At 47.3% G+C, this 20,526-nt stretch overlaps 1 protein-coding gene across 2 annotated transcripts in view; it reads left to right on the forward strand.

Annotated features, from left to right (window-relative positions):
• LOC140204906 (matrix metalloproteinase-17-like) overlaps window positions 1-20,526 on the forward strand; it is a 63,277-nt gene that overhangs the window by 3,013 nt on the left and 39,738 nt on the right. Inside the window, exons 2-4 of one of the 2 annotated variants that reach the window (XM_072271839.1) lie at window positions 7,896-8,028; window positions 10,672-10,813; window positions 17,708-17,982. In XM_072271839.1, coding sequence (XP_072127940.1) covers window positions 7,896-8,028; window positions 10,672-10,813; window positions 17,708-17,982 — 550 coding nt within the window. The remainder of the gene's footprint in view (window positions 1-7,895; window positions 8,029-10,671; window positions 10,814-17,707; window positions 17,983-20,526) is intronic. The other variant, XM_072271841.1, reaches the window with a different exon arrangement.

Consider the following 20,526-nt stretch of genomic DNA (forward strand, 5'->3'; position numbering starts at 1 on the left):
CAAAGTATTTTGATGATTTGAAGAAGCCACTTCCATCTATATGTGCTATCTACCATTTCATTTGATTTTCATTTTAGCTTTCAAGATGACCCACAGCTGAGGCTGCTTAACAGGTTAAGAGTTCATCATATTGCAGGAAATCAAAGATACGAGCTTGAATAGAAGATTGGCTGACTGGCGGGGGTAAAGACTGGAGATAAAGAGGACCTCTTCTGGTTGGCTGCCGGTGATGAATGGTGCCCTGCAGGGGTTGATGTTGGGACCATTTCTTTTCGTGTTATACGTCAATGTTTTGGATGAAGAAATTGGCGATTTTGTGGCCAGGTTTGTGAACGATATGAGGATAGGTTGAGGGCCAGGTAGTGCTGAGGAAGCAGGGTGTCTGCAGAAGGACTTAGACAGATTGGGAGAATGAGCAAAGAAGTGGCAGATGGAGGTGTATGGTCATGCACTTTGGTGGAAGGAATAAAGGCCTGGACTATTTTCTAAACTGGGAGAAAAATTCAAAAATCAGAGTTGCAAAGGGATGTGCAGGATTTCCTGAAGGTTAGCTTGCAGGTTGAGTTGGTGGTAAGGAAGGCAAATGCAACTTTAGCATTCAATTTGAGGAGACCAGCATATAATAGCAAGGATGCGATGCTGGGGCAATGGTCAGACTGAACTTGGAGTATTGTGAACTGGTTTGGGCCCCTTATCTAAGAAATGATGTACGTGTTTGCATTGGAGAGGGTCTAGAGGAGGTTCATTAGAATGATCCCAGGAATGAACTTTGACAAACTTTTATAGATGTGTGGTGGAGAGTATATTGACTGGCTGAATTACAGCCTGGTATGGAAACACCAAAGCCTTTGAATGGAAAATAATACAAAAAGTAATAGATACAGTCCAATCCATGACGAGTAAAAGCCCTCCATCATTGAGCACATTTGCATGAAGTGTTGTCACAGGAAACCAGCGTCCATGATCAAGAACATCCACCACACACAACATACTCTCTTCTCACTACTGCCATCAGGAAGAAAGTACAGGAGCCTCAGGACTCACACCACCAGGTTCAGGAACAGTTATTACCCCTCCGCTATCAGGGTCTTGAACCACAGGGGTAACTTCACTTGCTTCATCATGAAAATGTTTCCTCAACCTATAGACGCATTTTCAAGCACTCTTCATCTCAGGTTCTTGATATTTAATGCTTATTTATTTATTATTATTATTATTATTATTTCTTTCTTTTTGCACCTGCAGTTTGTTGTCTTTTGTACTCCGGTTGAACACCCAAGTTGGGACAGTCTTTCATTGATTTTATTATGGTTATTATTCTATTATGGATTTATTGAGTATGCCTGCAAGGAAATGAATCTCAGGGTTGTATATGGTGATATAAACTGTATGTACTTTGATAATAAATTTACTTTGAACTTTGAATGAAGGGGTTAATGTATGAGGAGCATTTGGTGGCTTTGGGCTTGTATTTGCTAGAGTTTAGAAGAATGGCGGGGGGGATCTCATTGAAACCTATTGAATGTTGAAAGGCCTCGATAGAGTGGACATGGAGAGGATGCTTCCTATAGTTGGGGAGTCTAGGACCAGAGGGCAGCACCTCAGCATAGAAGGACGTCCCTTTAGAACAGTGATGAGGAGGAATTTCAAAGGGTGCTGAATCTGTGGAATTCGTTGCCACAGATGGATGTGGAGGACAAGGCATTGGGTATATTCAAAGAAAGGTTCTGGATTAGTCAGGGTGTCAAGGGTTACGAGAAGGCAGGAGAACAGGGTTGAGAGGGATATTGAATCATCCAGGATAGAATAGCCTCAGTCTGTTCCTATGTTTTAATAGTTTTATTGTCTTAAGTCCTGATAATTTTGAACATGTCCAACCAAACACTCAGAGGAATTTATTTCCATGTAGTGGATCAGTGCTCTTCACAGATTCCTTCCAAGCTGCTCAACCTGCCTTGATTCTGCCTTATTTTATTCTCAGAGATCAAATTTTATTGACCCAGTCCAACCCCACTTTGCTTGTGCCTTCTTGACCTTAATCAGTTCAATTTGCTGTGTCTGTGGAAAGGTTCCCTCTCTCTCCTGCCGTTGAATTAATCCACGGTCTTCCCAAGGGAAGGGCCTCCTGTTGGATGTTGTGAGCAGAATCAATGCCAAGCAGTTTTGATGGGAAGAGTTCTAGAACTACCAGCACTTTATCCAGCAGTGATTTAACATTTCCTGGGCTTTGGAGGCTGAAGAGGCAACACTTGGAACTAATGTGTGCATGTGTGAATCTTGTGGACAACGAAACCATAATCATTGAAGAGGAACCAGGGCTTCCTCACGACTGGGTTTGAATTGTGGAGTCTGAAGTACGGTCCGTTATTGCAAAATGACCCAAAATGTCACCCTACGCCCTCTGCCTCCACTGTCTCTGCTCACCCGCTAAATTCATCCAACATTCAACAGTTCCATTTAATATCAGAGAGCGTCTACAATATACAACCCGAGATTCTTGCTCCTTGCAGACATCCACACAAACAGAAGAGTACCCCAAAGAATGAATGAATGATAGTAAAAATGCTAGAACCCCAAAGCCCCCTTCTCTCCCTTCCCACGCACAAGCATCAGCAAAGCATCAACCCTCCCCCTCGCCCTCGCCCACTTCAGCAAAAAAAGCATCAACACCCACCACCCACCAAGCAAGCAACAATGAAGCCCCCAGCAGAGACCACGATCTGCAGTACAGAAAAACTGATCATTCACCCGACAACTTGGCATGGCACGGGCTCTTTCTCTCCCTATTAAAGGGGCAGAGCGGTGTCACACGGCAAGAGGGGAGACCAACAACTTACTGATTTACAGTGTTAAAGTCTGCCAGGTTTCTTTTCCTGAGTTCTCTGACTCGAGAATCACCAGCAAACTCCTCCCCACCAACGAGAGAAAGAGAGAGAATGATTTGCTGAGTACAAAGCCCCCCGGCAGCAGGTCCGCTGTTCCCGATATTCCGTTTTCTCCCACAACGCACCAGAATAGGATGGGCTCATCCACGGGGCCAGGAAGCCTCAGGCCCTTGGGATATCCAGAAACGGCCGGTCAGTGAGCCCTGACAGCAGGGTCCCATCGCCGCAAGGAAACGCGGTTTGAGTTCAGCTGCAGGTCAAGGGCACTGGCAGAACCCCGTCCACCTTGGAAAGGGGAAAAAAGAGACATTAAAGGTAGAAATTAAGCTGTTTCTGCAGGTGAGTTGAAGAAGCGGCTCTCCAGTGCCATTGCTGCTCCGCCCACGTTCCAGATCATCCTGAAGAACATAAAGACCACAAGACTGCCTTCACAGTACAACTACCGGAAACCTTCAAACTTCTTCAACTTAAATGCTGCGCACCGGTCACCGACGCTGGGTTCTGCTGGTGGGAGTGAGCTCACACTGTGGCCTAGTTGGTCACTGTGATATACTGGTCTCAGTTCACCTTGAACTTCATTATCACCTTTGTACCTTCCTGCCATTCACGTCTAGTCTCACACTGTTACCCATCCAAAATGCCAGAGAAAGTCAGCAGGCCCAACAACACCTACGGAGGGAATGAACAGTTGATATTTCAGGCTGAGCCCTTCGTCAGAAAGGAAGGGGGCAGAAGCAAGAATAAGGTTGTTGGGGAAGGAGGAGGAGGAGTAACACTCACAACACGCAGGAGGAACTCAGCAGGTCGGGCAGCATCCATGGAAATGATCAGTCAACGTTTTCCACAGATGCTGCCCGACCTGCTGAGTTCCTCCAGCGTGCTGTGAGTGTTGCTCGGATTTCCAGCATCTGCAGAGTATTTTGTGCTGAGGAGGAGGAGTACGAGCTGGGGGGTGACAGGTGAGACCAGGCAAGAGGGAAGGTGGGTGGGTGGGGGTGGAGGAATGAAGTAAGACGATGGCAGCTGATAGGTGGAAGAGATAAAGGGCTGAAGAAGAGGGAATCTGATAGGAGAGGAGAGTGGACCATGGAAGGAAGGGAAGGAGGAGGGAAACCAGAGGGAAGAGATGGGCAGGCGAGGAGAAGTGAAGGTCTAAGAGGGTAATCAAATGGGGAATAGAAAAAGAGAGAAAGTGGAAGTGGGGAGAAATTATCAGAACTGACATTAACTGAATTGAATTTGCCTGGACTGTTTTGATGATTTCTGGGTTGATGCTTGTATTTTTTGTTGTTCACACTTTTTTTGCCACTATGCATGATTTTCTGCATGTTCTTTTTCTTTCCTGTTGGGGTTTTGGTGTTTTTTCTTTGAATGAGTTCCACGGTTTTCTGTCTGTTTTGTGGCTGTATGCAGGAAGATGAATCTCAGGGCTGTGTACTGCATACTTGCCTTGATAATAAAACGTACTTTGAATCTTTGAAGTTAGAGAAATCAACGTTAATACTATCAGGTTGGCGGCTACCCAGATGGACTTGCTCCTCCAACCTGAGTGTGGCGTCATCGTGGCAGTAGTGGAGGCCAACATGTAGGAAAGATGCCACCAAATTATAGGAAAGCTGTCAGCAAAATAGAGAGAGTACAGAGAAATTTACTAGAATGTTACCTGGGTTTGATCACCTAAGTTACAGAGAAAGATTGAACAAGTTGGGTCTTTATTCTCTGGAATGTAGAAGGTTGATGGGGGGACTTGATAGAGGTATTTAAAATTATGAGGGAGATAGAGTTGACGTGGATAGGCTTTTTCCATTGAGAGTGGGGGAGATTCAAACAAGAGGACATGAGTTGAGAGTTAAAGGGCAAAAGTTTAGGGGTAACATGAGGGGGAACTTCTTTACAGAGAGTGGTAGCTGTGTGGAACGAGCTTCCAGCAGAAATGGTTGAGGCAGGTTCGATGTTGTCGTTTAAAGTTAAACTGGACAGCTATATGGACAGGAAAGGAATGGAGGGTTATGGGCTGAGTGCAGGTCGGTGGGGCTAGGTGAGAGTAAGAGTTCGGCACGGACTAGAAGGGCCGAGATGGCCTGTTTCCGTGCTGTAATTGTTATATGGTTATATGTCAGAATGGGAATGGGAAGCCAAGTAGAAATGGGTAACCACTGGGAGATCCTGCCTTTTGCAAGGGACAGAGAGAGGGTGCTGAGCAAAGCACTTCCCCAATGTGTAAGCGGTCTCACACATGTAGAAGTCACAGTGGCAGTACCGGATATGATAGATAACTCGGCAGACTCGCAGGTGAAGTGTCACCACACATGGAAGAGCTGCTTGGGTCCCTGAATGGTGGCGAGGGTGAAGTTGTGGGGCAGGTGTAGCACTTGCAGGGGTAGGTGCCAGGAGGGTAATCGGTGGGGAGGGACGAGTGGCCACGGGACTCAGGTAGAGAGCAACCCTCATGGAAAGCAGAGAAGAGGTGGGGGGGGGTAAGATGTGCTTGGCAGTAGGATTCCATTGGAGAACTTGGAAGTCCGTCACACAGTTACCAATGTAATTTAATACTGGTAATACTTACTGACTCGCACAGTCGCCAATGTAACTCAGTGTCAGTCATACTCCCACAGTTTCATGCTGTGACCGGTATAACCCGGTGTGGTCACACACTCACCTATCTCACAGTGACCAATATACTGTGCAAAAGTCTTAGGCACATGTATATAGCTAGGGTGCCTAAGACATTTGCACAGCACTGTATATGTCAATATGGAGCAAAGAGCAAGTTTGTAAATTTGACAGGAAGAAAGGATGTTGGGAATGGCGAGGGTGGAGTGCCACGGGAGGGGTATGGGACAGGTGGCAGAGAAGGAGTGGCAGTGGTAGGGGCTGACATGGGTGCAGACACACTCAGCTCTGAAACACCAAGCAAGGTCATTTGATTACAAACAATTGGTTTATTGATCATTACAAAATGTCTCTCTGGTGCTCCCAGCTCCCTCCTCTCTCCCCTCCCATTTTCCCAACCATGATTCCCCTCTCCTTGCCCCCTTCCCACTCTCAATCCACAACAGAGACCCGTATCAGAATCAGGTTTATCATCACTCACATGTCATGTAATTTGTTTTTTTTTGCAGCAGTGCAGTGCAATACATGAAACTACTACAGTACTGTGCAAAAACCTTTGGCACCATAGCTATATATAAAGTTGAAGTCTGTCCTGAGCCTTGTGGCCCATCAGGCCGGTGCTTATGCCGGTTTCCGTGGTGTGAAGTGACTGAGAGTGCGAGAACAGTGCCTATAAAAGGAATTCACCCCCCTTCGGAGTCTTCATGTTTTATTGTTTTACAACATTGAATCACAGTGGATTTAATTTGGCTTTTTCTGACACTGGTCAACAGAAAAAGGCTTTTTTGGGTTAAAGTGAAAACCAATATCTACTAAGTGATCGAAATTAATTACAAATATAAAACACAAAATAATTTATTGCATAATTATTCACCCCCCCCCATTTAGTATGACATCATTGGTGCAGCTAATTGGTTTTAGAAGTCACATAATTAGTTAAATGGAGATCACCTGTGTGCAGTCAAGGTGATTCAATCGATTGTAGTAAAAATACACCCGTATCTGGAAGGTCCAACCGCTGGTGAGTCAGTATCCTGGCAACAACTATGCCATGAAAACAAAAGAAACACTCCAAGCAACTCTGTGAAAAGGTTATTGAAAAGCATAAGTCAGAAGATGGATACAAGAAAATTTCCAAGTCACTGAATATCCCTTGGAGTACAGTTAATTCAATCATCAAGAAATGGAAAGAATATGGCAGAGCTGTGAATCTGCCTAGAGCAGGCCGTCCTCAAAAACTGAGTGACTGCTCAAGAAGGGATCTAGTGAGGGAGGCCACCAAAAGACCTATGACAGCTCTGGAGGAATTACAAGCTTCAGTGGCTGAGATGGGAGAGACTGTACATACAACAACTATTGCCCGGTTTCTTCACCAGTTGCAGCTTTTTGGGAGAGTGACAAAGAGAAAGCCACTGTTGAAAAAACATGAAATCTCTGCTAGAGTTTAACAGAAAGCATGTTGGAGACTCTGAAGTCAGCTGGAAGAAAGTTCTATGATCTGATGAAACCAAAATTGAGCCTTCTGGCCATCAGACTAAATGTTATGTTTGGCACAAGACAAACACCGCACATCATCAAAAACACAGCATTCCTACCGTGAAGCATGGTGGTGGCTGCATCATGCTGTGGGGATGCTTCACTGCAGCAGGCCCTGGAAGGCTTGTAAAGGTAGAGGGTAAAATGAATGCAGCAAAATACAGGGAAATCCTGGAGGAAAACCTGGTGCAGTCTGCAAGAGAACTGCGACTTGGGAGAAGATTTGTTTTCCAGCAAGTCAGTCACGCCAAACGTAAAGCCAAAGCTACATGGGAATGGCTTAAAAATAGCAAAGTTAATATCCTGGAGTGGCCAAGTCAGAGTCCAGACCCCAACCCAACTGAGAATTTGTGGCTGGACTTGAAAAGGGCTGTTCGCTCATGATCCCCATGCAATCTGACAGAGCTTGAGCAGTTTCGTAAAGAAGAATGGAGAAGAATTGCAGAGTCCAGATGTGCAAAGCTGATAGAGACCTTTCCACACAGACTCAAAGCAGTAATTGCTGCCAAGGGTGCATCTACTAAATACTGACTTGAAGGGGGTGAGTAATTCTGTAATCAATTATTTTGTATTTAATAATAGCAATAAATTTAGATCAATTTTGTAGAAATTTGTTTTCACTTTGGTCAGTGTCAAAAAAGTCAAATTAAATCCACTGTGATTCAATGTTGTAACACAATAAAATATGAAAAGTTCTCGGGGGGGGGGTTGAATACTTTTTATAGGCATGTTATGTGCCTAAGACCTTTGCACAGTTCTATACGTACATTGACAATAAGTGTACTTTGAACTGTGTGAGACTGGGAATGAGTGGGACTGACAGAGTTACAACTATCGCCACTTCTTGTCACCCTCTTTCAGGACTGGCTGACCCGTTATGGTTACCTGCCGCGCCCGGACCCTATGACGAACCAGCTCCAGACCCTGGGGAGCTTGACCAGTGCCATCAAATCCATGCAGAGATTTGCTGGTATTGAGGAGACTGGAATTCTCGGTGAGATCTTGGTGGCATTGGCTGATCAATATCCATGTGGTGAAAAGCGAGCAAGAGCTGGGAATTTCGGAGAATTGATGGGATGAGGAAGGGGGGAAGGGAAAAGCTGAGGAGACAAAAAAGGAAAGTGTAAGATGGTCAGCTATATTGACTCTAACAGAAGCTCTGTACCATTCCACAACACCAAGTTCTTTTCAAAGAGCGTGCTCTCCTTCTCCTGTCCCAGGGCAGGGCAGTGCTGCCCTCCTGTACACTATGCAGCCATGGACAACCCACGGTGGGCAACTTTAAGATTAACCAAACTGGATTCTGAGCAAAATTGGTAATCAAGGGCCATTTCCCATCTTTGAGGCTTTAATCCCACTCTAGCAACTCCAGTGGGCAGGCCACACCCAGCAATGCATCAGAAATGAGATCCTTCCCAGTGCAAGAGTGGAGATTCCTGGCCTCCGGCTGCCCAGAACAGTTGGAGAAGGGGCATTAGAAAGGTACTGACATCCACACCAGGGACATGTTAGACCATTCAGTTCTGGTTGCCTCATTATGGGAAGGATGTGGAGCCTTTAGAGAGGGTGCAGAGGAGATTTATCAGGATGTTGCCTGGATTATCCCATGTCTTATGGGGATTGGATGAGTGAGCTAGGGCTTTTTTCTCTGGAGTGAAGGAAGATGAGAAGTGACGGGGTAGGGGCTTAATAAAATGATAAGTGGGCAGCTGGAGACATTTTCCCAGGGAGTAGCTGACATGAGGGGGCATCATTGTAAGGTGATTGGAGGGAAGTACTGGGGGGGGGGATATCAGAGGTAAGTCATTTACACAGAGTGGAGGATCTGAGGAAGGCCCTGCCTAGTGTTTGTCTTTCTATCTGTCTGTCTCTATTTACCTTTCTCTCTCTCTCTCTATTGGTCTGTCTATCTGTAATTTTCTCTCTTCCCCTCTCTCTCTATCTATCCCTCTCTTCTTTTCCCCATTCTATCTGTCTGTGTTTCTCTCTCTCTCTCTCTTCACCTCTCTAGCTATTTCTCCGTCTGTCCCTCTCTCTTTATCTGTCTCTCTTTCCCTGTCTCCATCTATATCTCTGCTTTTCCCTTCTCTATGCGTCTCCGTCTCTATCTTTCTGTATCTCAATGGATATATATTCTCAGGGATCTGGTGACACAATGCTTCTATTTCCTTCCCTTACAGACATTTGTGAAATCAATATAATTTAACTACAACCCATTAGTGTTACAAATGCCTCAAATGATTTGAACTTCATTTCCTAGCTGCCTTTGGTGAAATGTGAATTCAAGTTTCCAGATGTGTAGGCCATTTGTTAGAGAACGGATAGAGGGGGGTGAACGGTAGATTTTAGAGACCAGCACGACTGCCTATTCGTGGTCAAGCTGAGAAGCAAAATGTTCAGGTTCCACAGTCGCCCGTACCACTATGTGCCCAGGTTCTACCTGTCGCCCTGGCTACGAAGGATGGGTCTGGCCCCACTCCCGCGCAACGCCCCCGTCAGCTGGTCGTTGCCGGCGTACCTGTCCTTCGTGGAGAAGTTCTTCCAGGAGAACGCCTTTGACCACAAGGCCATCAGGCAGTGGTCGGCACGAAGTGTCCTGCAGGCACTGCAGGAGAAGGACGTGATGGACACAGTGGGGTGGTTCCCTGAGCAGACTGTCCAGTTCATCTGGCAAAATGCCTCATCGCCAGATCTCACCAACAGGCACCAAGACCTCGCCTGGCTGGCGGTGAGAGGGGCCCTCCCAGTCAGAGCCCTCCTGTACGCCCGGAATGTCGTCCCCGCACCCCACTGCCCACGGGAGGACTGCAGTGAGGAGGAGTCTGTGACCCACCTCTTTGCACACTGCCAGTTCGCAAAGAGGGTGTGGAGGAGGATGGACGGGCTAGTGTCACGTTTCATCCCCAGCAGCTGCGTAACAGAGGACTCTCTGATCTACGGGCTGTTCCCAGGGACGCACACGGAGACCAACATCCGGTGCTGCTGGCAGATCATCAACTCGGTGAAAGACGCTCTTTGGTTGACCCGAGACTTGATGGTCTACCAGCACGTAGATCAGAGGTTCCCAAGCTGGGGTTCACGGACTCCTCGGTTGATGGTAGGGTCCATGGCATAAGAAAGAGTGAGAACCCTTGCTGTAGGGGAATGCTTTTGCCTGGCACGTTCCAGGCTATGGGAGTACATGCTGAGGTACGCACTGAAGCTCAGTGCAGCCAGCGGGAAGACTCGGAGGGGAAGAACAACATCATAGTGTTCTTCCGTAACCACACATAGAGGAGCTCAGCTGGGTGCGGAAGCCCCTCGAACTACAAAAAGGTGTGGGGGGGGGGTCTAGAGTTTAAAAAGATAAGTTAACACTGCCAAATATACAATATTGACCAACTGACACTAAGAATGTTGAAAGAGGTTTTTTATCCCATTGATTTTGCTTGTGTATATATTTTATTATGAATACAGTTCATTTTTGAGCTATAAGTCACTGTCAGCCAGGCAGGGAAAGGGTGTCAGACAAGGAAATCTGATGCTTTAACCAATTTCTCCCGGGATCAATAAAGTATAACTATGACTAGTCTGTCTCTTCCCTCTCTCCATAATACTCTTTCTCCACCTTCACCCTGTCTCTAAATCTCCCTAACAGATCAGAGAACGCTGGAAATGATGAAGAAGCCGAGGTGCTCGCTCCCCGACATTATCGGCACCTCGGAGATGATGAGGAGGAGGAGGAGGAAGCGGTATGCGCTGTCTGGAAATGCCTGGCGGAAGAAGGTTCTCACCTGGAGGTGGGTGCGACACTTTTTTAATGAAGAGGTGTCGAGGGGAAGGGAGGGCTGGGCCTCTCATAGGCTTAGGGTGGAGTTCACTGATCTGCTCTGGTGTGGGGCGAGGGTCGGTCGTCCACGTACAGGACGCCTCAAGGACTGGCCAGTGGGGAATGGGAAGTTATTATTCTTGACAGGAAACTAAGGCCGATAGATGTTGAGATCTTGCAAAGCTCTGGGGAGCAGTGGGGACTTATGAGGCCCTACATGGGTCACAGAGGCTGGTATGTAAATACATAGGAGAGTACAGCACAGGGACAGGCCATTCTGCCCACAATATTGTGCCAAACCAGTTAAAAATACCTAAACGCTCATCCCTCTTACCTACACCATGTCCTTATCCCTCCATCTTCCTTATATCCATGTGCTTATCCAAACATCTCTTAAAAGCCTCTAATGTGTTTGCCTCTACCACCATACCAGGCATCCACCACTCTCTGAGTAAGAAAACTTACCCCTCACATCCCCTTTGAAGCTACCCCCTCTCACCTTCAAAGCATGCCCCCTGGTATTAGACATTTGAACCCTGGATAACAGATACTCACTGTCCACTCTATCTATGGCTCTCATTATCTTATAAACCTCTATCAGATCTCCCCTCAGCCTCCAACGCTTCAGAGAAAACTATCTACATTTGTCCAGCCTCTCGTGATAGCACACGCCCTCTAAACCAGGCAACATCCTGATAAACCTCTTCTGCACCCTCTCCAAAGCCTCAACATCCTTCCTGTAGTGGGGTGACCGGAACTGTGTGCAATACTCCAGATGTGGCCTCACCAGAGTTCTATAAAGTTGCAACATAACCTCCAGACGTTTTGAACTTACTTACCGTAAGTAATTATGAAGGTTAGAATGTCCCTGTTTATGGGAAGAGGAACTCAAAGTCAAGATCAGTTTTACTTGTCACACGTAACTATAACAACTGCGAAACTTTTGAATCAGTGGCCGACACAGTTCGAACATGTGCCGGAAGCAGCCTCTATAACTGTGCTCACAACTTATTAATCCGGACTGTAGAACTTGGGAATGTGGGAGGAATCCGGAGCACCCGGAGGAAATCCATGCAGTCGCAGGGAGAACAGAGACTACAGACAGAGGTGGGAACTGAACCCCTTGAATTAGGCACCTTAGGCACAAGTATAAAGCTGGGGGGGGTGGGAGCTAGGCCTTTTGCACAGTACTGGAATATTTGACCCATTCAAAGAAAACATCAAGTACCCAATGCGTTAAAAAAAACAAATCATGTAAACAGCAAAGAAAGAGCGAATAACACACAGACTCCTTGAAACAGTCTGGGAATGTTCAGTTCAGTTCAGTTTAGCTCTGTTTCGATCGCTGACTGCAGGCCACAGAGACAGTCCACGTCAAAGTCCACAGAAAAATGTGTAATATGAACTGCAGAGTCCTCTAAAAACAAGTTCGATCCACCAGCTGTGCCAATCAAACCTCACCCAAGACCCAAGGTCTCTGCATCGGCGGCGCAGAGGAGGTTCACCGGGTTGATTTCAAAGATGAAGGGGTTTAGACTATGAGGAGAGATTGAGTCGCCTGGGACTGTACTCGCAGGAATTCAGAAGAATGAGAGGAGATCTTATAGAAACATATAAAATTATGAAAGGGATGGATAAGATGGAGGCAGGAAAGTTGTTTCCACTGGTTGGTGAGACTAGACCTAGGGGACGTAGTCTCAAGATTCGGGGGAGTAGATTTAGGACAGAGATGAGGAGGAACTGCTTTTTCCAGAGGGTGGTGAATCTGTGGAATTCTCTGCCCAGTGAAACAGTGGAGGTTACTTCAGTAAATATACTTAAGACAAGGTTGGATAGATTTTTGCACAGTAGGGGAATTAAGGGTTATGGGGAAAGGCAGGTAGATGGAGATGAGTCCATGGCCAGATCAGCCATGATCTTATTGAATGGTGGCGCTGACTTGAAGGACCAGATGGCAGACTCCTGCTCCTATTTCTTATGATCTTATGTTGCTGATTGACCGCTAGGCTACTGTGTTGCCCTTAAGATTGTGCTTCATTAGTAAAGCCACATGTGGAGGGCCGGACAGTCTTGCAGTACCGAAACAGACCCTTCAGCCCATTTTGTCCATGCTGACCATCAATTACTGATTTGGACCGATCCTATTTTATTCCCCCAACAACTCCCCCAGATTCTACCACTGCACCAGGGGCCATTTACAGCGACCGTCCACCCCTGTTAGGAATGTGGGAGGAAACTGGAGCCCCAGGAGGAAATGCGCACGGTCGCGACGGAAACGTGCAAACTCCGCATGGATGAATCCCAGGTCCGGACCGAACCTGTGTGTCTGGTGCGCCGCCCGTCCTCGTTTAAGGGCAGATGTTGCTGATTGGTAGGTGGGTGCGCCTTTCAGGGTTCGCGCAACGCTGGCACTTTTCCGCAGCACGGTCCCCGTCGTGTAGGAGACACACCTGATCTCAGGTACAGCGCAGCTGCAGCTGGAACAATGCAGTTTTATTGTGGGTGGGCAGCATGGCTCCGTGTGGGCAGGTCTCCTCTTACAAACCTGATGGAGATGATTGATGAGGTTCAGGGTGCTGTTTGCATTTGATATATTTATTTATTATTTATTGAGATAGAGAGTGGAATAGGCCATTCCGGCCCTTTGAGCCACGCCTCCCAGCGACCCTCCTAATCAACCCTACCCTAACCACAGGGCAATTTACAATGACCAACACTAACCTACCAACACGGTAGGTCTTTGGACTGAGGGAGGAAACCGGAGCACCCGGAGGAAACCCGCGCGGTCACAGGGAGAATGTAGAAACTCCTTACAGGAGGCGGCGAGAATGAGGCAAATGGAAAACGTTTGACTGGGTCCCTCGTGGTTGGCTAATCCGGTGGATTAAGTTACCTGGTGACTTGATGGATGGGATTCAAGACTGGCTTGGCCCACTTGCTACTCAAAGTAGTGAGCAAACATTCAAAATTAGCGAGTAACGTAACTCAAAATAGCAAGCAAACGTTCAAAAATAGTGAGTAAGGTAACTTAAAATAGCGAGCAAACATTCAAAAATAGTGAGTAACATAATTCAAAATAACGAGCAAACATTCAAAAATAGTGAGTAACATAATTCAAAATAGTGAGCAAAGAAGCATATTTACTCCGAAAAATAACAGATGTATGCAATCCAGCCTGTCATCCCACTACTTGAACATGGGACAGCAGCCCTGTCAGGCCCCAGCCAAGCTCACCACGCTGTAGCACTTTTGCGTCTCTCACCTGGTCTGCAGCAGCAGGCAAGGCCGAGGCTTGAGGACTAGTCCTGGCTACAAACCTCCCATGTCATCTGTCCCTCCATCAGACGAGAGCAACAGGCCTGAGGCAACTTGCATTATCACTGTTCAACAGAACCCCACGGGTATACTGCACCAACTTTGATGCTTCCGAGTAGCGGGAAGCAACTTGGGGAACTTGTGGTCAGGGTGGTAAAGAAGCCACAGGACACACTGACCTTAATCAGTCGGGGCATTGAGTACAACAACTGGGAAGTCGTGTTGCAGCTGTATAAAACTTTGTTTTGCCACGCTTGGAGCATTATGTGCAATTCTGGTCCCAGCATGACAAGAAGGATGTGAAGTCTTCGGACAAGGTGCAGTAGAGGTTCAGTGGGATGTTTTCTGGGTTAGCATGTGTTTACTGTCGGGGGAGGTTGGACAAACTTCCATTGTTTCCTCTCGAGTGGTGGAGGCTGAAGAGTGACCAGATAGAAGCTTCTGAAATTATGATAGGGTAGGCATAGTCTTTCTCCCACAGTGGAAATGTCAGGTCCCAGAGGGCAGAGCTTTAGGGATGGAGGGACAATGTGCAATTCAGGTTTGTTTTGTTACACAGAGTGGTGGGTGCCCGCGAGAGGAGGTGGTGGAGGCAGATACAATAGCTACGTTTAATAGACATTTAGTCTGGAAGCTGAATAGGCAGGGGAGTGGAGGGATGTGTGCAGGCAGACTGGGGACTAGTTTATTTTGGCACAATGGTGCTGTGCCATTCTGTGTTCAGTGACCAGGATATTGCAGACAAAGCGAGGGAGCCGTTATGTTCCCAATGGACTGAGAGGCTCTGATAGATTTTCTTCTGTTTTTTTTTCTAGATGTGCAGAACAAGCTCTCACAGGCAGCATATCCTGCCTGTCTGCTGCCCGGTACCCCTCTGTGTATGTTGTATCCCCTTATGCTTTATCCAGTTCCCCGACAACTGAGTCTGCCTCCCGGCCGCAGGCTCCATGGCCTGAGGGAGAGGTCAGGACGCACCATATGGTGACAGATGGCCACCACATCTGGGCCCTCGGCCTCCTTCCTCACTGCGGTACTGTCAGCTGCACTTAGGCCCTAATAGGATGGCCTCAGTAGATCCGCCTGCCCTGTGGTTGCCGTGGAAGCGGCCCTACCTGGGAATCTAAGGTCATCAGTCCTAAACGTACAGAACTGTGCAAAGGTCTTAGGTGCTTATATATAGCCAGGGTGCCTAAGACTTCTGCTCAGTACTGTATTTGTTGACGTGGGGCAGAGAGAGAGAGTTTGTAAATCTGGCAGGAGCAAAGGCTGCTGGGAACGGTGAAGGTGGAGTGCCTCGGGAGGGCTGTGGGACAGGTGGCAGAGAGGGAGTCTGGGGGGGGGGGTGCGCGGGAGAGGAATTGGTGCTGGTGCAGACACACCCAACCATGAGAGTCCAGGCAAGGTGATTTGATTCCAAACAATTGGTTTATTGATCATTACAGAATGTCTCTCTGGTGCTTCCTGCTCCCTCCCCCCTTCACAACCATGAGTCCCCTCTCCCTGCCCCCTTCCCACTCTCAGTCCACAATACAGGCCCATATCAGAATTGGGTTTCTCATTACTCACATGACATGAAATTTGTTTTTTGTTTGTAGTAGTAGTAGTACAGTGCAAAACATATAATTATGACAGTACTGTACAAAAGCCTTGGGCACATGTATATGGTAGGCAGCCTAATTATTTTGCACAGTACTGTAGAATACTGCAAAACTAAGACACTGGGTGAGGCTACACAGGAAGTACTGTGTACAGGTTTTTTTTCTCCCTGTTATAGGAGAGAAACCATTTCACTGAAGAAAGTGCGAAGAAGATTTACAAGGATATCGTTCGAACTCGGGACTGAGTTATAGGGAGTCTGGACAGGCTAGGATTGGGGCACAGGAAACTCGTGGGTGACCTTATACAAGTCTATAGGGCCATGAGGGGCATAGATGTGGTGGATGGACGCTATCTTTTTCTAGAGAAGGCCAAGAATAGATACGAACGGTAAGTTTAAGGTGAGAGTGGGAGCATTTAAAAAAGACCTGAGGAGGCAAGGTTTTCACACAGAGGACGGTGTGAATATGGGGTGAGGTGCTAGAGGAAGTGGTTAAGGCAGGTGAAATGACAGCATTTAGATGATTGCACGGACTGGAAATGTTTGGAGGAGTACAGGACAAAGGAGGGGAAATGGATCCAGCATAGATTGCCACTCGAGACAACACTGACAGGATGCCAGTATCCATGCTGTATGACCCTTTGACACTAACCAGAAGACACGGAGCGACTCACCAAACTCAAGTTAAGGATTTTTTTTTGAAACAGTACAAAGCTAACCATGGCAAAAGCCCTCAAGACCTCAAACTCCTCCGTTAAAGCTACCCCAACCTTGACTGCTTTCAGGGTTTATCCACGCCTCCCGATCCTCTACATCACTCGCTCTGCTGTGCCACCACGTCATTCCCTCACATCTTCTCTCAATCCTCCTCTGCAGAAGCCCAAATTTAAACACAAGGTCATAGGAGCAACACCTCTAGGTAATCTCCAATCTGATGGCATGAACATTGATATCTCCTTCTTCATTTCTCACTCTGGGCCCCTTTTTAACTCTTGTCCTCACCTGCCTATCACTTCCTCTTGGTGCCCCTCCTCCTTCCCTTTCTCCCGTGGTCCACTCTCCTCTCCTATTGGATTCCTTCTTCCCCAGCCCTTTACCTGAACAGAAAAGCCTACAAACAGTAGTGGATACAGCCCAGTCCGTCACAGATAAAACCCTCCCCACCATTGAGCACATCTACACCGAGCGTTGTCATAGGAACGCAGCATCCATCATCAGGGACCCCATCATCCAGGTCATGCTCTCTTCTCCCTGCTGCCATCAGGAAGAAGGGACAGCAGCCTCAGGAATCACACCACCAGGTTCAGGAATGGTTATTACCCCTCCTAACATCAGACCCTTGAACTAGGGGGGATAACTTCACGTGCCCCAGCACTGAACTGTCCCCACACTTTCAAGGACTCTTCACCTCATGTTCTCAACATTCATTGCTTCTTTATTGTTATTATTATTATTATTATTATTATTATTATTATTATTGTTTGATCTTTTTTTGTCTTTCGCACACTGGTTGTCCGCCCTGTTGGTACGGTCTTTCTTGGATTCTATTATGGTTCTTGAGATTTATTGAATGAATAAATGAAGAAATGAATGAAAAAATGAATCTCGGGGTTGAATATGGTGACATATATGAACTTTGAACCTCCCAGCTTCTTCCTTCATCCCTTCCTCCACCCACCTGGCTTCACCTATCACCTTCCAGCTTGAACTCTTTTCCCCCTCCCCATCTGGCATCTTCCCCCTTCCTTACTAGTTCTGATGAAGGGTCTCGGCCCAAAATGTCGATTCTTTACTCTTATCCGCAGATGCTGCTTGACCTGCTGCGTTCCTCTGGCGCTTTGAGTGAATTAAACACAGCTAGTTAGGTGAAAATGGCTACTCCTGTTCTCAATTCTGGTCACTGCTCTTGCCTTTAAAACTGCCTATCCCAACTCTTCATCCTCTCTCCCACAGGGTCAATAAGTATCCACAAGTAGCTGACCTGAGTCAGGAGGTAATTACTAATCTGCTACAGTACGCCTTCTGGGTGTGGAGCAACGCCTCACCTTTGGAGTTCCAACAATCGAGTGGGGATGTAGACATCCTCATTGAGTTTGGGAGATCTCAGCATGGTGATGCATACCCATTTGATGGAGCGGGTGGCACTTTGGCGCATGCCTTCTTCCCAGGGGATTATCCGATATCTGGAGATACCCACTTTGATGAAGACGAGACCTGGACCTACAACAGTAAGTATCATCCCAGCGTAAGCACGTGCACAGAGGGCAGTCCATGCCTCACTGCCCAGTCAAAAAAACTCTATGTCAGGGGTTCCCAACCGTTTTTTACGCCATTAACCCAGGGGTCCATGGCTCCCAGGTTGGGACCCCCGGCCTCGTTGTCCCATCAAACACTCTGTGGGTAACCAAGGCACATGTTACGTGTAGAATAGGAAAGGAAAGGTACGTCGCATCCGGTATTTCTCCAGTTAGCGGATGACTTCCTCCCGCGCCGCTCTGACGCAGTGACGTAGTGGGGATGCGTGTACGAGGCAAGTTACAGCAGTGGTTTGCCATTCCCTTCTGCCGGGTGAGTTTCCAAAGAGATCACCAGCTCTTAACCCAGCATGGATAAAAAGTGTGCAGGAGAGCCGGCTGGGTTTGAACTCAGGGCCTCCCACCCCGCAGTCCAGCACTGATGCCACTACAGTAGATTTCTGTAAACCATAAGATGGTCCACTGTCTCCTTCACCACCAGGACCAACTACCTGAAAGGGCGAGGAACTATAGCAGAGTGGTCAGGTCCTTCCACTACAGAAGACTTTAAGATATACTGTAGGAGCAGAACTAGACCACTTAGCCAATCGACTCTGCTCTGCCATTTCATCATGGCTGATCCATTTTTTTCCTCTCAGCCCCAGTCTCCTTCCTTCTCCCTGTAACCCTTCATGCCCTGACTTATCAAGAACCTATCAATCACTGCCTTAGATATACGCAAAGACCTGGCCTCCACAGCCGTCTGTGACAATGAATTGCATAGATCCGCCACTCTCTGAAATCCCTCCTCATCTCTGTTCTAAAAGGGCGCCCCTCTATTCTGAGTGAGGACTGTATTGATTATAAATCAAGCTCATCCCCTCTATATCATCCTGTAATTGCACTTCATCAGGCACGGTTGACCACCCTTGTGCAGAAGGGGATAGGAGGTTCCACAAGGCAACTCCAAATTGATGCGGAGCTGGAGCAGATGCCAGAAGTCACAAACAATCAGGGAGGGTAGTGGAAGTGCCCAGCTGGTCAAGTGGTATCGGAGGGGAGGGAAGCTGAGCCAGCCTTTCAGTTCAAGGACCCTTCATCAGTACAGGAGAAATGGGGGAGCAGACCCTGCCAGTTGCAGGGTGGCAGGACGGCAAGAACAAAGGGAAGATTTCTAAGGCTCAAGCTATCGGTATTGGAACAAAAGGATAACACCCAAATCGAAACAAAGATATAGCTACAGTATTCTGTGGGAAATAGTAACAGACCTTTCAGCCCATCCTATCCATGCTGACCATCAAGTACTTATTAAATCACATTTACTAGTACGTTGCCTAAGCCTACAGTGCCTTGGGGATCCGCGTGCTCGTCCAAATGTTTTTTAAATGCTGTGAGAGTTTCTGCCTCCACTACTTGCTTAGGCAGTGCATTCCAGAAAAGGTACTTCCTTGGATCTCCTCTTAAACCCCCTCTTTCTCACATCGAACCGACGCTCTCTCGTCTTGGACAACTCTGTCGTGGGAAAAGGTTTCCGTCAATGCTCTCTGCGCCACTCATAATTGTGTGCACCTCTGTCAGCCTCCTCTGCTCCAATGAAAACTAACTCAGTCTGTCCATCCTCTCCTCATAATGGAAACACTCCATCCCAGCTCCCAGTCTACATCCTGGTGATTCTCCTCGGCACCTTTTCTTTCCAGATTAGATTAGATTATGAGGACACTCAGTCCTCGTTTATTGTCATTTAGAAATGCATGCATTTAAAACTGATACAATGTTCCTCCAGAGAGATATCACAGAAACACAGGACAAACCAAGACTAAGACTGACAAAACCACATAATTACAACAGTGCAAAGCAATACTGTAATTTGATGAAGAGCAGACCATGGGCACGGTAAAAAAAAGTCTCAAGTCCTGATAGCCCCATCATCTCACGCAGACGGTGGAAGGAGAAACTCCCCCTGCCATGAACCCCCAAGCACCGCAAACTCGCCGATGCAGCACCATTGGAAGCACCCGACCGCAGCTGACTCTGAGTCTGACCGAAAACTTCGAGCCTCTGACCAGCCCTCCGACACCGAGCACCGGGCACCATCTCTGCCGAGCGCTTTGACCCCGGCCCCGGCCGCTGAGCAACAGGCAAAGCCGAGGACTCGGGGCCTTCACCTCCGGAGATTCTGGATCACACAGTAGCAGCGGCAGCGAAACAGGCATTTCATTAGCTATTATTATTAGATATTATTAGATATTAGATATACTTTAATCCCGAGGGAAATTTGGTTTCGTTACAGCCGCACCAACCAAGAATAGAGTGTAAATATAGCAATACAAAAAATCCCAACAATCAAACACCAAAATGCAAACTATGCCAGATGGAAAATAAGTCCAGGACCAGTCTATTGGCTCAGGGTGTCTGACCCTCCACGGGAGGAGCTGCACGTTCGATGGACACAGGCAGGAATGACCTCCCGTACCGCCAGTGTTGTATCACGGTGGAATGTGGCCGAAGTCCAACAGTAAAAAGTTCAATATCCAGTCT

Source organism: Mobula birostris, chromosome 11, assembly GCF_030028105.1.
Source record: "Mobula birostris isolate sMobBir1 chromosome 11, sMobBir1.hap1, whole genome shotgun sequence".
Taxonomy (NCBI): Eukaryota; Metazoa; Chordata; class Chondrichthyes; order Myliobatiformes; family Myliobatidae; genus Mobula; species Mobula birostris.